Source organism: Bos grunniens, chromosome 12 (genome assembly GCF_055505025.1).
Source record: "Bos grunniens cultivar Pamir isolate PY7600 chromosome 12, Bosgru_T2T1.0, whole genome shotgun sequence".
Taxonomy (NCBI): domain Eukaryota; kingdom Metazoa; phylum Chordata; class Mammalia; order Artiodactyla; family Bovidae; genus Bos; species Bos grunniens.
The window spans coordinates 90,002,344-90,025,517 of record NC_141176.1 but is presented as its reverse complement, the minus strand read 5'-3'; the positions used below and the strand labels follow the sequence as shown (position 1 = coordinate 90,025,517).

Here is a 23,174-nt window from a genome sequence, read left to right as displayed (position 1 = left end):
GGGCAGAGAAGAAAACCAAGGAACAAACAAATAACACATTGATGCAACTAAATTGTCAATACTCACAACTAATAATTTTAAAAGCAGGTGCATTGTTTCATGAGCAAGCCATGGAAATATATTTACAGAAACACATCTACCTTAACCTCAATTCCTCTGTCAAGCCCCAAACACCTATTCCCTGAACATTTCAGGTATACCAGACACCTTCACAGACATGTTGGGGCAGTGATCAGAATGCCCAAGGAGTCATTGTTTTTTGATAACAGACCAAGACAGACAGTAACAAAAGAACTTAGATATTTTTAAGGGTGATGTGCATTCTTTCCGGATTCCCATGGCATTTGATCATTACACTGAGTAGTAAAAAAAAAAGATTGAAGTGATTTGTTGAATGATTAGTAATTATCACAGATATTCAAGATAATCTAATAATTTGACAAAGGCTATAGTTCACACATCATTGCTGCTGCTGTTGCTGCTAAGTCGCTTCAGTCGTGTCCGACTCTGTGCGACCCCAGAGACCGCAGCCCACCAGGCTCTTCTGTCCCTGGGATTCTCCAGGCAAGAACACTGGAGTGGGTTGCCATTTCCTTCTCCAGTGCATGAAAGTGAAAAGTGAAAGTGAAGTCGCTCAGTCGTGTCCAACTCCTAGCGACCCCATGGACTGCAGCCCACCAGGCCCCTCCATCCATGGGATTTTCCAGGCAAGAACACTGGAGTGGGTTGCCATTTCCTTCTCCAATGCATGAAAGTGAAAAGTGAAAGTGAAGTCGCTCAGTCGTGTCCAACTCCTAGCGACCCCATGGACTGCAGCCTACCAGGCTCCTCCGTCCATGGGATTTTCCAGGCAAGGGCACTGCAGTGGGGTGCCATTGCCTTCTCCGCACACATCATTAGGTAACAGTAATTCTCAAAGTCGGTGTAAACTAACTACTACTTTTCAAAGTAGGTCCTACTTAAATATTCAACACTGAGTTACTGGCTATTTCAGTTCTTCCAGATGGTAGCAATCGCTAATTTGTTAATGACATGATGAATAAGAATCAGTTTCATGCATAAGAGAGGTTCCTTGGTGTGATACTGGGCTCTTCAAATGGACCAGTTTAATTTTTTTTCAGATTATTATGGAAACACTTTATACACCAATGTGTAGCTTTTAATGATTGTAAAACAAATTTTCTCTAGAACAGATAAAAACTGCAAACCTGAAATTTCCTAGAGAACACTTTTTGTAAATGATGCTAAGCTATCAGCACTGAGAAATATCTTTAAGGTCAAGTTATTTATTCTTAAAAAATCAGGCTAGGAAGTAACCTTGAGGAGCTGATGATCAGAAAAATGTATAAAGGAGTGTGTTGTAAAGCTCTAAGTGCTAATTAATGTAAGTAAACAACAGGCTGAAGTGACCTCCCCATTTATAGGTATTTTGCAACAAGAAATACTGATTACCACAGGCTGCGGGATAACAGTTCTCTATGAAAATTAGGGAATTCAAATCTAAGCAAACTTCCTCAACACCCCGTCAAAGCTCTTTATGGCTATGGGTCCAGGATGACAAGCATCTGCATTATTATCTTTCTGTCTTGATTCCTGGTGCATTTGTCAGTAAGTGCCTTTGGAATACATAGCTTCAGAGCACACAATCAACCCCCACTCCCTGTTCCACACTGTCATTCACGCTGTCTGGAAAGGAAAACATTCCTTGAGGTCCTGAGTGGAGTTGTCAAAACCACCAGAGAGAAATAAATGTGTTTAAGGCAACTTTTTTTTTCAAGTACTGGCCTTGATTAGTTTGAAATTACCCCCAAATAAAAGGAAGGCTTTGATGGCAATTCATTTGGCTGAGATGGTTGGATGGCATCACTGACTCAATGGACATGAGTTTGAGCAAACTCTGGGAGATTAGCAAAGGACAGGGGAGCCTGGCAGGCTGCAGTCCACGGGTTCCAAAGAGTTAGACAGGACTTAGCAGCTGAACAACAATAACTGAAGGCAATCACAGCCCAAACAGACCTGAAATGAAGACAGCCTGCATGTCCCCTTTCCTCTCCAGTCCTCTGGCCCTGAGTTGAAAGGCAGGCTCGGTCCTACCCTTTAGCATCCCAACTGTATCCATCTGGTGTCCACTGACCCCAGAAGAGAAATGGTGCCCTTGGATCTGACATTCAAAACTGGCCAAAGGGCATTTCTTCCACAGGAGGGAGGTAAGGAAGAGGTGAGATTCCGTGACTCCCACTCAGGCAGACTGGCTGATTTAAACCAAGTTCTGGAGCTGCTCAGCTGTGCAGCCCCAGACAACATGTGCTACATCTCTGTGTCTCAGTGCCCACCTCCCTTTCTTAAGGAGGATTACAGCAGGGAGCGCGGATGGATGTGCCTGGCACAGGTCATCATTCTCTTATGATGCAACCACTCTTATCACAGCTCCAAGAAAACAAGCTTGTTCTAGAGTAGATCAGTGTGAAGCTACTGCCCTTTCTAAACGTATATAAAAATGATAAACTTATTAATAACTAGTTAGCTAATTAATGAAAATCTAAAGTAATGATTGCATCTGTCTCTATCAAAACAGACTAACTCATCATTCGAGACCATAAACACCACACAGTATACGGAGGAATGTCTTTCTGTCTATGTATATAGAACTATTATTTACCAGCTGAGTAACAGGAATTATTGGGTAGTGTTTCAGGCATGTTTTGAATACATCGAAACAAAGTCACCAGACTCAGTTCGTCCCCAAAGACATGGACTTTTTTCCTCTGTATTAGGTGTCCCATGGCAAAGGTGTTATCGGTGTATAAAACCTGAGGAACAAACCAAAGAACTTTGTCAGAAGTCAGCACGAAACGGGGGCATTGGACAGCGGCGGCGGGTTCAGGGTCGAACCTACCTGACCGTAGATAAAGAAGTAGCCTGTCTCTTTGACCAAAATTTTATTCTCTTTTTCTTCTAGGGCTCTTCCTCTTTTAAAGCTGAGAAGCCAAGGAACAAAGGTGTACGCTCCTACAATGAAGAGAATGGTTTTTAAGGGAAAAGAAAACCCCTGAGAAACGCAGTTTTACCTCCATTTGAAACAGAGCAGGACTCCATGACCCTTGCCCCCCGACCGTGTCCCCTGCCTGCCTTTTTTCCATGGAAAACTTTGGTCAAAGATTAAGTTTAATCAGAGAAGTGAGAAATGCCGCAACAAAGGAGAACAGTCTAAGGAGACTAAATAGTAATAGTCAGTAGGCACCGTCAGGGACCTTCAGCTCTTTCTCAAGGGCTACAGATCATACTCTGAGCCACATCGTGTGAGCCGTCTTACAGATACTGAAACCCCAGGTGGAGGAGTTGGCTAATGATGACCAGACCGTACCCAGGACACGAGCTGCCCCAGTTCCGAGAACTGACCACAAAGAAATGGAACAAGTGCGCCCGGGACTGAAGACTAACTGTACCTGAAATGACCAAGATGACGCCGGCCAGACCGCTGATGACCGCTCAGGATGACTTCAGAGATGGCTGTGCTCTTTCTGCCTGTGGCCCCCCAACCCCTGACTCTGTCTATAACAGCTCTCACCCCCTGCTTGTCAGCAGGGGGTTGGGGGGAGTCGGCCTTTGGACAGATGTCCACCACTCTCCTCCACAAGTTGCCGGCATCTGAAATAAGGCCAACTTTCCTTTCCACCAACTGGCCTGGTTTTTGGCTTTTGAGCAGTGAGCAGCCGGACCTGACTCACATACCTTTTGACAACATGCTTAGTCACTAACCTAAGTCTGAAACTTAGAGGAGAATTTCGTCTTTTAAAAAATGACCATCCTCTGGCGGTTTCTTAGCATCTTTTACATACTCCCCCAGGCCAGCTATGAGATACAGGAACTTGAAAGCAAGCGCTTCATATGTCATGTCTGGGGTTTTGATTCCTTCTGTATTTCAGCAACTTTCATAATAATGTCTAGTCTGGATGGGAGAGTTTGAGGCCAAAGAAAGGTCTCTGAATAACACACCAATAGAGATTTTCAGTTTCTATTTGAGTCTGTTGGGGAGGAGAAAAATTTTCCTCTGCCCTTCTTGGAGGGGGGGTGGGTAGAAAGGAGAGAGGAGGCAGCAGGGAGGGGCCCTACAGCTCACCCCTCCTCTCCTCAGTTCCCACACAGGGGGCAACCCGATCCCCCCAACTTTCTGTTCCCAAAGATGGTCTCTGAGAAACCCCTTCCTTTGGTGCAAACCCTCCGGTGCCACCCTGGGTAACGACAGTCCACCAATAAAGATCTCCCTGGTTACACAGAACAGAGGTAACCTCATCATCGCCTGTTTTCATACGACATCATTTCGGGGAAAAGATTATAATGCCGTAGCTTTAAATTCTGTTTAGAGATCACATGCCCACAGCATTCTTTAAGGTAGAGTTCTGAAAATGTGAGGAAGAATTAATATCAGGGTTGTTATTATTAAAAATTATAAATACAAGCTGATGACTGAAGGCAACTATTTTCACGTTTTATTTGACCCTCTGAGCACAGAGGCTTCTTGTCCGCCTTCAGAACCATACACATCTTAGAGTCCAACTTCTCTGAGCCTGGGGACTGCTCACGTTTGGTTCCCTGCTGTTTCCTCGGGGCCTTAAATGATGCCTGACCCAAAACAAATGCAGCAAATATGTATTTAAATAAATACTAACCATTGTGCTATGCAATTAGTCACTAGCGTTCCATGTTTTAAAAGCATCTTACTACCTGGTTACTGAATCTCTGGGAAATGAAACACTCTCCATCAGAGAGGTAATATGAACTCTTGACGTGGAACACGTATTTCTAAGTCTGCACGCTTATATTCTGACTAGACATATTTACTGACTACAAACTTTTTTTACAGTACTTTACATTGATCCTCTATTTCTCTACACCATACTTATACCTATTTAGTCAGTTCTTACCAAATCCCACCATTATATTGTCAGAAGAAAAAGAAAAACAAGTCCTTATTAGGCTTATATTCTTATTTTCTGTTTTATTTTTGGCACTTCATCTTATTTTGCTGGAAAAATTCTTGTTAGAGAGAATCATCTACTTGTTTTTATTACTGTGTACATTTCTCGCCCAACCCTGCCCACATACATGAGAGCACTCATGCACACACACACACACACACACACACACACACACACACATGGATTACACTCCATCCAAGTGGCAAGAGTGGTTCCATCTGCCAATGCAGGAGACACAAGCGATGCAGGTTTGATCCCTGAGTTGGGAAGATCCCTTGGTGTAGGGAATGGCAACCCACTCCAGTATTCTTGCTTGTAAAGTTCCATGGACAGAGGATCCTGGCGGGCTACAGTCCACGGGCTATAAAGAGCACACATAGATCCATGTTGCTGACACTGAGGCTGAGGCAATGACCATCCCATAGTGACAGCCGGAAATTCAGGGGCCAAGAATGCAGCAGAGCACACAATACACACTCCAGCAATTTGTGCAGCTAAGTGAACTTTAAATTTAAGAAAATACACTAAAAAATCAACTAAAAGGTAAAGGGATTATAAACTTAATCATACATGATATGTTTCTACATATTAAAAATTACTTAGTGTTTTTTGCATGCTAGTTAGACCACGGATAGGTAAATGCTAACAAGAAAACATGCACTAAATGTCTATTCTATAGAAAGCTTCTCTAAGCTAGTAAGAATCACTTCTTACAGTAGATATTTAAGAATGTGGAAAGGAAAGATTTCAATGACCCCAGATTCTTGCACCTCCTCCTTGTACATAGAAAAGCACTAAAATCATTGAAGTGAGATATCTGTGCTTTTTCTTTGTGATTAGCAGTAATCTTTTGTTATTCCAGAAAAAAAAATTACATAAATCCAGGCTTCTGCCTTACTTTGAAATAGTCTCTCAGAGCTGTCTGAGAGGCTGTTTCCTGGGCTAGGCTATAGTTCTCAGTAAGACACTGAATAAACTCAACTCACAGTTCTTATATGGTAGGGTTTTATTTCAGTCAATGAAGGTAAATACTAGGAGCATTCATGCTTAATTTTGTTTTCAACAGCTAAAATACTAATATATTTTGGTATATAAAGTGTGAACTTCCCAGCTCCACGCAGCTTTCAATATTTGATGTATTTAAATGTCTTTGAAAACTTAACAAATTACTATGTACATTAACATGCGAAATTAAATTAAAATGACAGTATTCAAATATAAAAATAATTCACATGTATTTCTGAAAACGCCTGCTTTTAAGAGAGTAGATCTTTCCTGTTCTGATATATGTGAAAGACTTGTAGATAAATTTTAGAAGAATATGTTTTTATAGGAAAATCGGATCTATTTTGCCAATATCTGTTTTTATTCTATTTTATGAATAGGAAACGTCCTCCCAATTATTTATTCTTCCAGTGTTACTTCCTTAAATAATTGACCATAAACGCTCCAGAGAGCAGCTGTCAATCACAGCTATCACCCTTGACTACTTCTCTTGATTTTCTATTTTATTATCTTAAAATTCCTGGAAATAGTGTTAAAGGAGAAGAGATACTGATAATATTTTTGAAGACAGATGAAGTGAGCCAAGTCAAGGAATAGGGATTTACTTTTTACTTGAACCCACATGTCTGGCAGTGACATCCACAGGCATATGGCTTTGCGGCTGAGGCAGGACTAGGAAAACCCGCAGAAACAAATCAGACCGGCAGAGCCACGCAGGCTGGGCTGCCAGGGAGGCGGTGGGAGGCCCGGCAGGGCTGTGCGCAGTGGAGAAGGATGGCGACGGCTGGGTTTTAGGAACACCGCTGTGGAGTTCCCAGGTGAGCAGAGCGCAAAACTGGAGTCAAGGGAACCAGCCAAGGTGAGAGAAGACGGGGTTTGTACTAGGAGGGTGAAATGGAAACGAAGAGAAACACATCAGTTCAAATTACATATATGAGGAATCGTCAATAAAGTTATGAGATTAATGCAGTGACTTCAAGGAAGCAGTCAAGAGTGACACCCAGAATTCTGGGTTGAACAACTAATGAACCAGCATACTGGAATAGGGAATACAGGAGGGAGACCAGATGCGGGGGAGAGGTCTAGAGTTCACGCTGAGATGTCACCAAGGTACTCAGGAAGAGGCGCTCAACAGACAGAGGCATAAATAGGCTTGGATCTCAGGAAAGTCTACTGGACTAAAGATCTACATTGAGGCCATCACACATGGCTATTAAGTGACAACACAGGAGGATTTGAGAGTGCAAAGAAACAAGAATGAAGATAAGGGGACTGTGCCAGAGGTCTGAAAAACGTCCACATTGAAGGAATTTTTTTTTAAAGTTTAGAAAAGCAGTGGGTAAAAAAAGCAAGGAACGTGGCTGGAGAAACAAACCAAGAAAAGCACATGTTTTGAAAAGAAGGGAGGACTTCCCTGATGGTCCATTGGTTAGGAATCCACCTGTCAGTGCAGGGGACACGGATTCGATCCCTGATCCAGGAGGATCCCACATGCTGCGGGGCAGCCAGGCCCGCGAGCCTGCACTCTGGACCCTGCGCCCTGAAACAAGAGAAGCCACAGCAGAGAGAACGCTGCACGCTGCACCTGGAGAGCAGACCCCTCTCGCCACAACGAGAGAAAGCCCGCACGCAGCAGTGAAAACCCAGCGCAGCCGAAACCAAAAATCATCGATAAAATCTTTTCAGTAAAACGAGACTTATCAACTGTCAAATTCTACTGTGAGATTAAACCTCATCACTGCCTCTATGAAATCATTATGTTGAAAAACCAAAAGAGACTTCTGTTATCAACCCGACCGTGGGAATCCCCTCCCTCCTTTTCCACCTCCCGTAAGCCCTGTGCAAGGAACAGACTGATGTCTGTTGTCTGATATAGAGTCATGTCTATATCCTCCAAGATAACTCCAAGGCAGGCCGAAGCGACTGCGGTCACACCGAAGAAGAAGCCAAGGAAATGGTCAAGGGCCGGGAGGCAGCAAAGTTCACACAGAGTCAGCAAAAAATCAACTCACAGAAGGTGATGAATCTCTCATATACACGCAGGAATCTACAGGCAGTACAGTGTCAGCTGTCAGCTAAGAGGATTCGGGAAATTAGGAGGGAAAAAAGCTCACTTAGATGAACATAAAAGCTTCAGAAGGGACACATAGACTCTGCACAAAGCAAAATGAGAGGGAAATAAAGAAAGCATTAAGAATTTGAGAAAAGTTGTAGAACTATAGGGAAAAAACAAAAAAACAAAAAAAACAAGTCAAGAATTAACAGCACAGGAACTTCTCCACTGGTCCAGTGGCTAAGACCATGCTCCTGATGCAGAGGGCCCAGGTTCAATCCCCGCTCAGGGAACTGGATCCCGCATGCCACAGCTAAGAGCCTGCAGGCTGCAATGAAGACAGAAGGCCCCACACGCCACAGTTAAGACCCGGCACAGCCAAAAAATAATTACCAGTGTATACATAATTAGAACCCCGAGAGACATAACTAAAGCAAGAAAAATTCAAGCAGAGCAACCACTTGGCATGATTACAGTCTTCAAAGGCCCATTATGTGTCAGGGAAAGTTGATTCAGAGGAGTGTCATTAATTTATTATTACAGCTGTAACAAATTACCACACACAGTGGCTTAAAACAACACACATTTATCATCTCCCATTTCAAACATCAGAAGGCTCATCAGGCAAAGTCAAACTGCTGGCAGGTCTGTGTTCCTTCTGAATGCTGGAATGTCCAGCCCTTGGCTCCCCCAGCTTCTAGAGTTGGCCTGCTCTCCTGGGCTTGTGGCCCCCCCGTCCTCACAGGCAGCCGTCTCCTCACCCTGAATTCTGCTCTCACTGCCACCTCCCCTCCTCTGACCCTGAACCCCTAGCCCCCTCAAGAAGGGCCTCTGTGATTATCCTGGGGCCACCCCAGGAGAGAGCAATCAGCTTTCCCAGGATAGAGTCTAGAGCATGGGGTTGGTGGGGGTCTGGGAGATTAGATGGGGATGTCTGTGTGCTATACTCAGTGTCTGACTCTTTGTGAACCCAGGGACTGTAGCCCACCAGGCTTCTCTGTCGTGAGATTTTCCAGGCAAGAATATTGGAGTGGGTAGCCATTCCGTTCTCCAGGGCTTTTTCCTGACCCAGGGATTGAACCTGGGTCTCCTGCATTGGCAGGCGGATTCTTTACCACTATTGCCACCTGGAAACACCCAAGTCATCCAGGATAATATACCCAAATTCCTTATTTTAATCATATTTTCAAAGTCCCTTTTGCCAGATAAAGTAATAAACTTACAGGTTTCAGGGATTATGGTGTGGACATATTTGAGGAAATACGTTTCTACCTACCATAATACTTGATGTTGAATATAAAACAAAATCAGTATGCATTTTTAAGGTAAATAATTCTTTGTATAACCCTGCAACGTGTGTGCTAAGTGGCTTTGCTTCAGTCATGTCCAACTCTTTGCAACCCTATGGACTGTAACCCACCAGGCTCCTCGGTCCATGGGATTCTCCATGCTGGAATACTGGAGTGGGTTGCCATGCCATCCTTCAGGGGATCTTCCCCACCCAGGGATCCAGCCTGCATTTCCTGCGTGTCCTGCATTGGCAGGCAGGTTCTTTACTATTAGCACCATCTGGGAAGCCTCAACGAGGCAATATCTTGAGACAAATGACAAAGAAGAAACACAGCAGACCAAGATTTCTAGGATGCAGTCAAGTAGTACTGTGGAAATGTCCACACACACCAACGTTTATTTACACGATCGAGATTGACTGGAGTCATAACTCATCACGTGGCAAAGGGTCCACATAAGCCCCGGGACCCTCCAGGGAGGGTCAGCATGGAGCGGCCGCCGCGCCAGGAAGACCACGGCTCTGTGAAGTGCAAGCTCACAGCGGAGGAGCAGCTGCATCCTTTACAGTGATGAACAGCATGTTTGGTTTTGGCCAAATGTGTAAAACAAGACTTTTCCAAGTTATAATTTTTCACTGGTCTTTTGAATCTTCTTCTGGCTCTATCTGAATTCTTAGGAGACAATTTGCTACCTAATAAAAGTTGCAAACATTGGACTTTGGAAAATGTCAAACAATAAGCAATAACAGAACTTCAAGTATTTTAGTATTGGGGTTGCATTTAAGATAAAATCACAGTGAAAAACACAGATGCAAGATAGATTTTACTTGTTCATTTGCTTGTTTTCTGTTTTCCCCTCATAGAAGGTAAATCCTGTGAAAATGAGGACTCACATACACATTATTCGCTGCTAAGCCCCAGTGCCCACACTGTAACTGGAAATTGTATGTTTTTAACCAGCACATGTAAGATATAAAGTAATAATTTCACACTGAAGGTTTATCACAAAAATGTTATTTATTTGTACATATTTTATACTTATTGATAAATAATTAATATAAATGTCTTTATGTTCAGTGTTATCTTCATCCTGTTAAAATATTCTATGACCTAATGTAACAGAGGAATGAATATTTCTGAAGATGATCTTGAGGCATTATAGAAGCCAAAATCATTTCTAAATAAAAAGCTGACTTTGATTTAGTACTAATTTTGCTTTATCACATGCTAATTATTTAAAATTTCTTAGTATTATGTCCTAAAGGTAATTCTCTCTGTTAGGTTATTATAGGAGCCTACATATTTATTCCCCAGTTATTTTAAATGAATCTATTATCTTAAATCTGATTATAAGAAGTTTTGAGGCAGATCATTGATTTGAGGTGGAGTTCAAATACAGTTTTGGGGCATGAAATCACAGGTAATTGGACTGAACTGAATCCTAAGTGGGAAAGTCCCTGTGATGCTGGATTACCTTTTCGTATAGTGGGCGTGTCACTGTCTGCAATCAGCTGCAAGCAGTCTTGAGTGACTGAAAAGCAAAAATATATCATTTAGTTACATGAATAGAAATAGGGAACGAAGACGACCAAGAATACAAAGCTACAAACCCACTCTTCCAATGGCCCCTGATCAATCATATCAATACTTTCTCACTGCCTACGTGCTGTTCTTAAAATCCCTTTAGGAAATATGCCCACAGATCTCAATATAACTTCTACTTTAAATGCAATATGTATATACTTGAAATTCAAGTTTTAGAAAAACTCTATGCTATTGAAATATAGTAGTTTTAAAATTATTTTGCCAACAACTGAAGTCCTGTCTGACTCTTTTTGACCCCATGGACTGTAGCCCACCAGGCTCCTCCATCCATGGAATTTTCTAGGCAAAAGTACTGGAGTGGGTTGCCATTTCCTTCTCCAGGGGATCTTCCCAACTCAGGGATCGAACCTGGGTCTCCCGCATTGCAGGCAGATGCTTTACCCTCTGAGCCACCAGGGAATACCATCTAAACAGTTTAGCTGAACTTCTTCTAAAACATACGCCTGTATAGAAAGAAAGTTTAGCTACTGTCATTTGTTCTCCAGTTCCCTCAAATATATGAGTCAAATGATCAGATTCCTCTAAAATGATTTTTTTAAAAAAATCTAACATTAAATCATAACTTTCATACCACTATTAATATTACTGAAAATAATAATAATTGCTAACATTTATTGAGCTAGTATAAATCCAGGCGACTTCACAAAAATCCTAAGAATTACCTACTGGAAATTACATCTTGGAAAGTGCAAAAAACTTGTCCAGTCCCCAGGGATAGACAGTGACAGGGCCTGAATTTAATCATGCCTCTTTCACTCTGGAGCCAAAGTCAGGCTTTTGGTAAAATGTTTGGGACTAGAAAGAGGAGAGCTACGACATCTTTTTAAGATAAAATAGAAGATTTCCCTAGGCAGCTGCATTAGCAGTAAAGCATCTGGGACACATCCACTCACATCTATTCACATTGCACATTGCATACAGAATATTCCACAGAGCGCATCAAAGAATATGCAGTATGAAAGTCACTCAGTTGTATTCGACTCTGTATAGTCCATGGAATTCTCCAGGCCAGAATACTGGAGTGGGCAGCCTTTCCCTTCTCCAGGGGATCTTCCCAACCCAGGGATCGAACCCAGGTCTCCCACATTGCAGGTGGATTCTTTAACCAGCTGAGCTGCCAGGGAAGCTCAAGAATATTGGAGTGGGGAGCCTATCCCTTCTCCAGCAGATCATTCTGATGCAGGAATCAGGTCTCCTGCACTGCAGGCGATGCTTTACCAACTGAGGAAAGCCCAAAATAATATATAGCTATTCTACTAAATGAAGACAGTGCCTTCAGGTTAAAAGCAAAATAGGTACTCTGTCTGTAGGAAAAGAAAGCACAGCAGTATCTATGAAAACCATGGAATATGGAGCTAAGTGTGCCTATTTTAAATTAAGAAAATATTAGTTTAGATTATTTTATACCACGCATCTTAGAGTTGAAGTAATGCTTTAAAAACATGCTTCACAATGTATACATTTTAAGAGCTTATTAACACAGTGGAGAGTTCCCACTGCAGATCATTAGCGGAAACCATGGAATAACAGATGTAATAATTATGTGATATTCTGAAGCCATGCAAATACAGGCCTAAAAAGAACGCTGTTAAAGGCAGTGATCACATAAGAAACTCCGCTAGAAAATTTTCTTTGGTATTTAAAAGCAGAACTGTAATGTTAAAAACCACAATCCTTTTTAACCACGAGATGTTTCTGACACATTTTTATATTAATCTGATGGTTTGGATAGGAGCAGAACGCTTTGGCTAGCTTGTGGCTCTTTTTTTTAAATTTCTTTTTATTGTTGATTTTTTATAGTTGATTTACAATGTTCTGTTAGTTTCAGCTGTACAGCAAAGCGAGTCAGTTCTACACATGCTTCCCTGGTGGCTCAGATGGTAAAGAATCTGAGTCAATTCCTGGGCAGGTTAATAAGAAGTCAGGGGTCCCTGAGGAGGAGATAGGGGTCTGGAATTCTCAAGGAGGAGGAAATGACAGACAGTGTTTTTTTTTTTTTTTTCTTTACATTTCTTAGTCTTAGTCACATAAAACATTTTTTTTTTTCTTTAAGCCCAGAACTGATGATTACACAACTCAGTTTAAACTCTGTACTAGGGATTATATAACAACAGTGTATCCTGGTTGAGGACAGTTTCTGCTTCCTGAAAACCTTCTGACTAATTCTGATATTTTAGAATGTATATTATGAGAGAGGGCCTGGTAGGATCTTTCTATTGTTAAGTTCTAATCCTGTTATCCTAAAATGTAAATTGTGAGAGTGGGTCTGGTAAAATTTTTACAACCTTGAGACATTCTTTTGATTTATTGTAATAACTAATTAAAAAAGTATACAGCTCCCTTGCTAACACTAGTGAGGGGGCCGCTCTCCATCCCCCTTCTGATGTCTCTGTCAGAAGCTTTCTCTCTCCCTTTTTATACTTTAATAAAACTCTGCTACACAAAAGCTCTTGAGTGATCAAGCCTGGTCCCTGGTCCCAAAGCCAAATCTTCTTCGTAGATCACGAATCCAACATTGTTCACCGTAAACTATCAAATCCACCTGCAATGCTGGTGACCCAAGTTCAATCCCTGGGTCGGGAAGATCCTGTGGAGGACGGCATGGCAACCCACTCCAGGATTCTTGCCTGGAAAATCCCATGGACCGAGAAGCCTGGTGGGCTGCAGTCCATGGAGTCGCACAGAGTCAGACAAGACTGAGCAGCTACCACTTTGACCTTTCATTCTTTTTTAGATTCTTTTCCCACATAGGCCCTTACAAAGTACCGAATAGAGTTCCCTGTGCTTTTCAGTGGTCCTTATCAGTTATCTATTTACATATGGGAGTGCTAGCGCTCAGCTGTGTCCAACTCTTGCGACCCCATGGACTGTAGCTCGCAAGGCTCCTCTGTCCCTGAAATTCTCCAGAAAAGAATACTGGAGTTGTAGCCATTCCCTTCTCCCAGAGGATCTTTCTGATCCAGAGACTGAACCCAGATCTCCTGCAGTGCAGGAGATTGCTTACCCTCTGAGCCACCAGAAAGAGAAAAGTGAAAGTGAAGTCACTCAGTCATGTCCGACCCTTTGCGACCCCATGGACTGTAGCCCACCAGGCTCCTCCGTCCATGGAATTTTCCAGGCCAGAGTACTAGAGTGGGTTGCCATCTTCTTCTCCAGGGGATCCTGAGCCACCAGGAAGCCCCTTATTTATACACAATAGTGTGTATATGTCAACCCCAAACTCCTAGTTTATCCCACCACATCCCCCCTTGAAAACCATAAGTTTGTTTTCCATGTCTGTGACTCAACTTATGTGTTGTAAATAGGATCATTTGTGCCATTTTTTTTAAGCTGGAAAACAATAGCAGGAGCGTCTGTGCAGCAGGGAAATGTGACTCATTACTGCAGTCACCACCGCAGACCGTCTGCAGAGCAAATATGGAAATGCATCGCAGCAGGCAGAGTAGCTGTGAATGAGGACAGCTTGAAAGAAAGGAACAACAGAACATCCACGCGTCTCAAGACTGAAAGGCACAGTGTCTGGAGCTGCCATATTCCACCTACTTTTCTAACAAACACCTCTTAAGGAATCACTACACACAAGGGGCCACGGTAAGGTCTGTGAGGGATGCAGGCGCCAACTGGAGCATGCGAAACTCTAATTTTTCCTCCACACAGAAAAAGAAGAGGATGTTGACACAAGTCAAAGTCAAATTTCCAAATTGTCCATCTTTCCTTTGCCATGGACATGCATACTGTTAAGACTGAGTGAGATGATGCGCCTGAAACATTTAGCAGCGTACCTGGGACAAAATCATTGCAAAGTCAGTCTTGGCTATTAGTAGGAGTAGCAGGAGCATTATTGTTCTTAATGGTAATGAACCAAATAAACTGGGAGCACGATGGAAGGATACTGTGAGAGAAAGAAGGCCAAGGGAACAGATAAAGAGACCTAGGAAATACTAGGAATACTATTTCAGAGCTTCACTGGTGGCTCGGTGGTAGAAAATCCACCTGCTAATGCAGGAGTCATGGGTTTGATCCCTGATCTGGGAAAATCCTACATGCCCCAGAGCAACTAAGCCAGGCACCGCGGCTACTGAGCCTGTGCTCCAGAGCCCGGGAATTGCAGCTACTGAGCCCACGTGCCACAACCACTGAATCCCAAGCACCCTGGAGCACACCTCCATAACAAGAGACACCACTGCAACGAGAAGCCCACACAGCACAGTGGAGAGCGGCCCCCACGCGCCGCAACTGGAGAAAAGCCCACTCAGCAATGAAGACCCAGCAATGAAGACGCAGCGCAGTGGAGAGCGGCCCCCACGCGCCGCAACTGGAGAAAAGCCCACTCAGCAATGAAGACCCAGCAATGAAGACGCAGCGCAGTGGAGAGCGGCCCCCACGCGCCGCAACTGGAGAAAAGCCCACTCAGCAATGAAGACGCAGCGCCATGGACAGCGGCCCCCACTCACCGCAACTAGAGAAAAGCCCATTCAGCAATGAAGACCCATCACGGCCACAAATAAACAAACACCTTAACAAAAAGGAAACACTATCTCAACTAGCCCTCTCCTTGACCTTTTCCATGAAACGCCTGTAGTAGATTCACCTCCTCCTCAGACCGAAAGGGGTTTACCTAATGAATGATATCTGGAAACTACCAAACTAATATGAAATACCTGAACTTTAATCTCCAGAGCCCGACTAAAACTTGGCCACAGCCTACACATTGAAGAGCAAAGGTCTAGGGGACTTCCCTGGAGAAGGCAATGGCACCCCACTCCAGTGCTCTTGCCTGGAAAATCCCGTGGACGGAGGAGCCTGGAAGGCTGCAGTCCATGGGGTCGCCAAGAGTCGGACACGACTGAGCAACTTCACTTTCGCTTTTCACTTTCATGCATTGGAGAAGGAAATGGCAACCCACTCCAGCGTTCTTGCCTGGAGAATCCCAGGGCTGGGGCAGCCTGGTGGGCTGCCGTCTCTGGGGTCGCACAGAGTCGGACACGACTGAAGCGACTTAGCAGCAGCAGCAGCAGCAGCAGCAGCAGGGACTTCCCTGGTTGTCCAGTGGTTAAGACTCTGCCTTCCAGTGCGGAGGGTGCAGAGGTTCAATATCTGGTCGGGGCACTAAGATCCTATATGCCTTGTGACCAAAAACCCAAAACATAAAACAAAAGCAGTATTGTAGCAAATTCAGTAAAGACTTTTAAAATGGTCCATATATTTTAAAAATCTTTAAAAACCCAGTGCACGGTAGCAGAAATATAACTTTTAGAAGACAATACACAATGAAGAGAAATTTTTATTTCAGAAAACCTTCAGAAAAGAAAATGGGACATTTAAATGACAGTTTAATAGCAGGGTTTGAATTATACTCACTGAAGCCAGTGCTCTTCATTAATTTTCCTTATTCTGGAGAAAGTCACGGGGCTTTGCAAGGACACATGTTCTTGGAAATAGAACAGGACCTTGCATCCTGTCCTGGTTAGATGCCACTCAGGTTTCATCAACCCCATCAGTTCTCTTAACCTCTTCACCTTTTAACTCTTCCCATTCCCTCCTCCAGGGGATCTTCCCAATCCAAGCATCAAACCTGGGTCTTCTTCTTTTTAGGCAGACTCATTACTGTCTGAGCCACCAGGGAAATCCCTTTTTAGGACATATGGTATCTATTAATAACTTATCTCCAGTTAAGTCTTTCAGGATTTTCTTTCCAATTTGACATACAGCTGATCTTTGACCTATAGATCATTGCTCACAAAAAGTGGGTCAAAAAAAGGGCAGCATTGTTTTTTTAAAATGTCCCAATGGCATAGATATCCAACCACAAGAGTTTTGAGGATGCATAGTCTAAAATAAGAAACATTAATAACAATTGTAGTATTAATTGATGGCGTTTGGTTTTCAGATGTCTTTTATACATCTTCCCTCTGCTACAGTTGAGGGGAATTATATAAGAGTTTGAGAATAGTTTATCTTTTTAACTTCTTTTTAACTAAGCAAGGCAGCAGCATACTTTAAAACCTTTTTCTAAAAAAAAAAAACAAAAAAACAAAAAACCTTTTTCTGTCAGTGGGAGACACATATTTCTAAATATATATATATGTACATGTGTATCTATATATATATTATATATCCTAATGATCTGAGAAACACAAATGATTAATCTTAAGTACAGTTTTATAGCATAAGAAAATTCACTCATAATATTAAACCATGTGAAAAATATTTCTAAAACAATACATTATATTGATGACAAAACTAGTTTACAAAAAAGAATTCCTAAAATAAGAACTTTCAGGACAGAAATCATTTAGTACTGCTCAATATTTGATATAATAAAATCCAACCAACTTTGTAATTGGAATAGTGGTTGGACTGATTGAGGTTGAAAGCCACCTTTTAAAGTGTGACATCATTTAATCAGGAAAAGAGCCTTGCCAGTTCATGGAATTGCTCATATCTGATGACTCAGTGGTAAAGAATCCACTTGTCAACGCAGGAGATGCAGGTTCAATCCCTGAGTCAGGAAGATCCCCTGCAATAAGGAGATGGCAACCCACTGCCGTATTCTTGGGAATACCAGGAAATCCCATGGACAGAGGAGCCTGGTGGGCTACAGTCTATGAGGTCACAAAGAGTCAGAGACGACTTAACAATTAAAGAACAAACAAATAGCTGTTGTACTGCATTCTGTGTTGGAATCAAACCCTTTCAAACCGGAATCCAGTTTCTTATACATTATTCCAACAAAGCTAAATCTAATAGAAACTACCATAAATCATGCAATTACTGCATATTGTGTGTGGTTCCCATGAGAAGCGCCCCACATTGAACTTTTCCCATTGCACATATTCTGTCCATGTGACTGTCCGTATTCTGTCCATCTGTCCTACTCCCATAGTTCTCCTCACTCATCTCATTCAAAAAACTTCTTCCAAGCTCTTCAGTCTGAATGAAATGTCCACCCTTCATTTTCTTTTATCTTTCTTCTTTCCTCTGTCTTCTTACACATTACACTGTACATGTTTTAAAAATGAGGACTCTGAAAGTGATGCCTAACATTCAGTACACGGAAGTCAGGACAAATGTAGGAATTTGATTTTTTTTTTTTTTTTGACCTGCTTGCGTACTAAGTCACTTTAGTCGTGTCCAGCTTTTTGTGGCCCTTTGGACTGTAGCCCGCCAGGAGTCTGGGATTCTCCAGACAAGAATACTGGAGTGCATTGCCGTTTCCTTCTCCGTGGAATCTCCCCAACCCACATCTATCTCTTAGTCTCCTGCATTGATAGGAGGGAGGGCTCTTAAACACTAGTGCCATCTAGGAAACCCTTTGCTTGAGTTAGTTTTGAATAAATAATCAGTGGCTGTAAAAATTTAATTAGGAAAAACCCCTTAAAAATGCACATGTTGACCTAATCCTGGACATAGATTTATGAAGAAATCGAAGAAGTCATGGTTTTGGGATAAACATTTCTATCGGAGTGGGAATACAAAATTTGAAGAGTGGGAACAGGATTATAAAGTTTTATTATCAGACATAAGCAGTTTGCCTTACCAGCAAATTTTGTTAAGTTACTTATTTGTAGCTTAAGAAACAATACGAGTTGAAAGAGTTTTAAAAGAATTTCTGGAGAGCTAAATTGAGAAGTTTGTTTTTGACCTGGTATAAAACAGAAAAAAAAAATTAGGAATTTTTAATCTTGAGAGGGGCTTGCTTAACGCATTCTGTGCTTAAGAAAGATCATACATGTGTCTCTGTGTAGAATCAGTTGCTATAAAGGGAGAACGAAAGTCAAGATTCAGCTGTTGACTGGTAATAAACATAAAAACGAGGGCGATTTGGTCTAAAAAGCAATTATGTAAGTGGAGCAACCAAAACAAACTGTGAAGAAAATTTTAAAAGTTTCTGACTAATGGGTATATGTGTTTGAAGGAGAATTAAAAAATAATAATAGAAGCAGCCTCTCAATTCTGGTGAATTCAGGAAGACAGCAGCACTATAATGGCCCTGAGGAGGGAAGAAAGTGGTGCTGATTTTTAGGAGGGCCTGGAATGAAGCTGATAAAATACAGTAGAAATAAACATAACTGACAGAAGTAAAGAAATATATCTGAACGTGGCCTACATGTATATGTGCAGAAAAAGAGTCTTGGATCACCTGCACATTGTCATGCACCACTCTTAGGCTATTCCTAAGGCAACACAGGGCATGTCAGACGGTCGCCCTCTGCATAGCCTCTTAAGCACTAAGAATAAAATTGCTGTTGTTTAGTTGCCAAGTTGTGTCTGACTCTTTTGTGACCCCATGGTCTGTAGCCCTCCAGACTCTACTGTCCATGGGATTTCCTAGGCAAGAACACTGGAGTGAGTTGCCATTGCCTTCTCCAGGGGATCTTCCCAACTCAGGGATCGAAATCGCATCGTCTACACTGAGAGGTGGATTCTTCACCACTGAGCCACCAGGGAAGCCCCAAGAATAAAATAGCAGAAAAAAAACCCGCTATCTTCATGTTTAATTTTGCAAATGGTCAAGTATTTCAACTTAAAGTTACCAGTTCTTTAATTGAGTCATCTTCACAGGCTATGCTTTTGCTTTCGTCATGACTTCTTTGTATTATTTTAGGATATTTCTCTTTAATAAAGAGGAATACTCAGGAGGCACTGGGCAACCTAACTTAACAGTGAAGAACATTAGCTTCATGACACAACATGCCAACAGGTCTGAAGTCAAGGAAGGTAAAACCGAAAGTAGAAACTCAGCTGACCATCTGGAGAAAGGCAGCAATAAATCGCCTAGTTGGCTGTTGAATGTTCCACTCTCCAGGGGACATTTGCACCTGGACGCCTCAGTGATCCCCAAGTTTCACACCCCCCGAACCTGTTTCTTTACCCTCGCCACTCACACTCACCTCTCACTCCTCGGTTGTCCTCTTAGTGAATTCTGAGTTGCTCAAGCAACACTAGCTTAAAGTTTCCAACTCAATAGTGGGTTCCCGGTAGGAGTGACTGACTACGTTTGGGCTGCTTCCCTGGTGGCTCAGGGGTTAAAGTGTGAGCCTCCAATGTGGGAGACCCGGGTTCGATCCCTGGGACAGGAAGATCCCCTGGAGAAGGAAATGGCAACCCACTCCAGTATTCTTGCCTGGAGAATCCCATGGACGGAGAAGCCTGGTAGGCTACAGTCCACGGGGTCACAAAGAGTCAGACACGACTAACCGACATCACTTTCACTTTCTTTCACTTTCAAAGTGCAGACAGCGATGCCAACCTCCTGGGTTTATTAAGAGGGCAAATGATAATCATGCATCCACAGGGCCAAACCCAGAGCTTTCACATGGAACTCATCTCTACCCTTTTCTGTATGTTCCAGAATGCCTAGCTCAGAGCTTTACACAGTACGCGTTTCCTCTATTTTGAGAAAAGTCTGTTTCTCTAACTCCTCAGAAATGCGGATACTTTTTAAAAAGGAAATCCCACCACAACAAAAGAGCAGCTGACCAACACAGATCGTGTAAGTAGGACTTGACCCATAAAAAGTGCAATTAACCATTAAAATGAATATCATCCATTTTTACAGAACTATTAATGAGAATGCATCCTTCAACATTATGACTTTATTTCTAAAATACCTATGTGTGCATGTGTGCTGAGTGACCCCATGGACTGTAGCCCACCAGGCTCCTCTGTCCATGGGACTTCCCAGGCAAGAATACCAGAGTGGGTTGCTATTTCTTCCTCCAGAGAATCTTCCCAACCCAGGAATTGAACCTGCGTCTCCTGCGTCCCCTGCATTGGATTCTTTACCCCTGCCCCACACGGGAAGCCCACGCATGTCTGAAGTTTTTTAATGATGCAAGTATAAAGAACAATGGACCTTTCTGGAATTAGATAGAAATACTTACCCTGGCCTCTCTTATATGAAATAGAGACACATCCCCTTGCCCTTCCTCACCCTTAACTCTGCTGGTTCTCTTAACCTCGCCCTAAAATGTTCACTTTTGCAATGTATTTGCCCTTTTCAAGTATTATAGTTTACTCATCAATTATGCTTATTGACCATTTTCTGTGGCTTCCCACCTCACTGCAATGTGATATCCCATGGGCAGGAAACCTTCATCTGTTTGTTCTCTGATCAATACCCAACAACCAGCACAGTGTTAGGAACCTCTGAGGTTAGGGAAGGTTGGAAGAGACACAATATCACTTCTGGCTACCCTGGTTGATCTGCTTCCTGGCTCTTCAGTTTCCCAAAACTTTAAACTTGATAAGAACAGGGTTCAGAGATGTGGTTATCAGGTCACTATTTGCATTTTAAATACTTTTGTGGAAATTGAACAGAAGCCAGCTCTTGCAACACTGAAAAGAAGTCTCTCCTTATTGAAGCAGGGGACAAGAAAAATAACACACAGGGAAGGCTCTGGTCAAAGATCACCATGACAGCAACCATCTGTTTCTGTTCTAGGAAAGAACACGCCCTTGCTGGGTAAGAGGCTGCAGCCCCATTTGGGGACAGAATGGATGGTTGAGTTACACACTGCATACTTGCAACATGCATTTTACAGCCTTGGAAGTTACAGCTGAGACCAAAATGTCGATAAAGCAAAGACTGGATGCTACAGACCCCTCAGACATCCCGTCTTTTCTTGCAAAGGAAATGGACTATGGATTTCAAGACTCAAAAAAAAAAAAAAGTGTTGATATATTTCTGTTTCCCCAGGTGGCACTAACGGTAAAGAAACCGCCAGCCAGTGCAGGAGGCCAAGAGATGCGGGCTCGGTCAGGAGGACCCCCTGGAGGAGGAAATGGCAACCCACACCAGCATTCTTGCCTGAAGAATCCCATGGACAGAGAAGCCTGGTGGGCTACAGTCCAGGGGGGTCACAAAGAGTCGGACACGACTAAAGTGACTTAGCATGTACACTTATGTTTAACAATAGAAATGTTTACCCCAGGGAAATATTTAAGTTACCATATTAGGCATTAATTTATGTGTATTAAGGAGGTAGAGGTGGCTCAGTGGTAAAGATTTCATGTGCCAATGTTGGAGATGCAGACTTGATTCCTGGGTCAAGAAGATCCCCTAGAGGAGGAAATGGCAACCCACTCCAGTGTTCTTGCCTGGAAGACCCTATGGACAGAGGAGCCTGGTGCACTACATTTCATTGGGTTGCAAAGAGTCAGACATGACTGGGCATGCACGCACTCATATTTATTATATTCAAAACTCTGATTTTTAAAAAAAAATCAAATGCATTGTGGTGTCCTGGATGGCTCCTGGAACATAAAAAGACGTTAGGGGAAAAGCTGGTTAAATTCAAATAAAGTCAGGGCTTCTCTGGTGGCTCAGACAGTAAAGAATCTGCTTACAGTGTAGGAGACCCACGTGCAATATCTGAATTGGCAAGATCCCCTGGAGGAGGGCATGGCAACCCACTCCAGTTTTCTTGCCTGGAGAATCCCATGGACAGAGGAGCCTGGTGGGCTACAGTTCATGGGGTCGCAAAGAGTCGGACATGACTGAGCAACTAACACTTCCAGGAGTTTAGTTAAATCCATGTTGGTCTCTGTGTTGTGACAAAGGCACCAAGGTAACATAAGATGCTAACTTCGGAGGAAACTGGATGGGGTCATAAGGGAACTCACTGAACTGTTATTGTAACTTTTCTGTAATTCTAAAATAATTCCAAAAAGTTTATTTTAAAAATGCAGAAATATAAAGTAGAATGGTCTGAATCTTACAGGAAATATTTACAAGATAAAATATGAGCAATTCTTTTTCTGCTCTTGTTTTTACTTTCTTTAAAATGCTCATGCTTTCACCACTATTTTTGTTATTAAAATTGAGACAAGTATAATAAATATTAATAAAAATAATTTTTGTCTTTCCAAAATCTGAAACACATGGGTTTCCGATAACTTTTAAATTCCCCACTGAACAAGGGAGAAAGCAAAAGGTCACCTCATTTTATTAGTGAACTGTTAGAGTTGAGTAGAAATGCATTTGGAAGAATTCACTTTCTTGATGGACTCTCAAGCTGATTATCTTTAGGTTCTTATGAAGAGAATCACAGCTAAGTTCAGGTTCAACACATGGATCACTGTGACTCCATCACTGAAGAAATATTTATGCATAAGATCTTCGAAGCTGTGTCACTTTAGGGTTGTTTTTTTTTTTTTAATTGGGACTATCTCCAAACACACTTATGGGCTGAAAAGTGAATTTTTGGCTATTGTAAGCCATTTGGCAATTTTACTCCT

General features: G+C 42.4%; 1 protein-coding gene across 6 annotated transcripts in view; it reads right to left on the bottom strand.

Moving 5' to 3' along the window:
* TNFSF13B (TNF superfamily member 13b) overlaps window positions 1-23,174 on the bottom strand; it is a 31,242-nt gene that overhangs the window by 2,392 nt on the left and 5,676 nt on the right. For 2 of the 6 annotated variants that reach the window (XM_086328661.1, XM_086328662.1), the window contains exons 3-5: window positions 10,801-10,857; window positions 2,897-3,009; window positions 2,660-2,810 (exon numbers count right to left, since the gene is read on the bottom strand). In XM_086328661.1, coding sequence (XP_086184787.1) covers window positions 2,660-2,810; window positions 2,897-3,009; window positions 10,801-10,857 — 321 coding nt within the window. The remainder of the gene's footprint in view (window positions 1-2,659; window positions 2,811-2,896; window positions 3,010-10,800; window positions 10,858-23,174) is intronic. The other 4 variants (XM_086328664.1, XM_086328663.1, XM_086328665.1 and 1 more) reach the window with 2 other exon arrangements.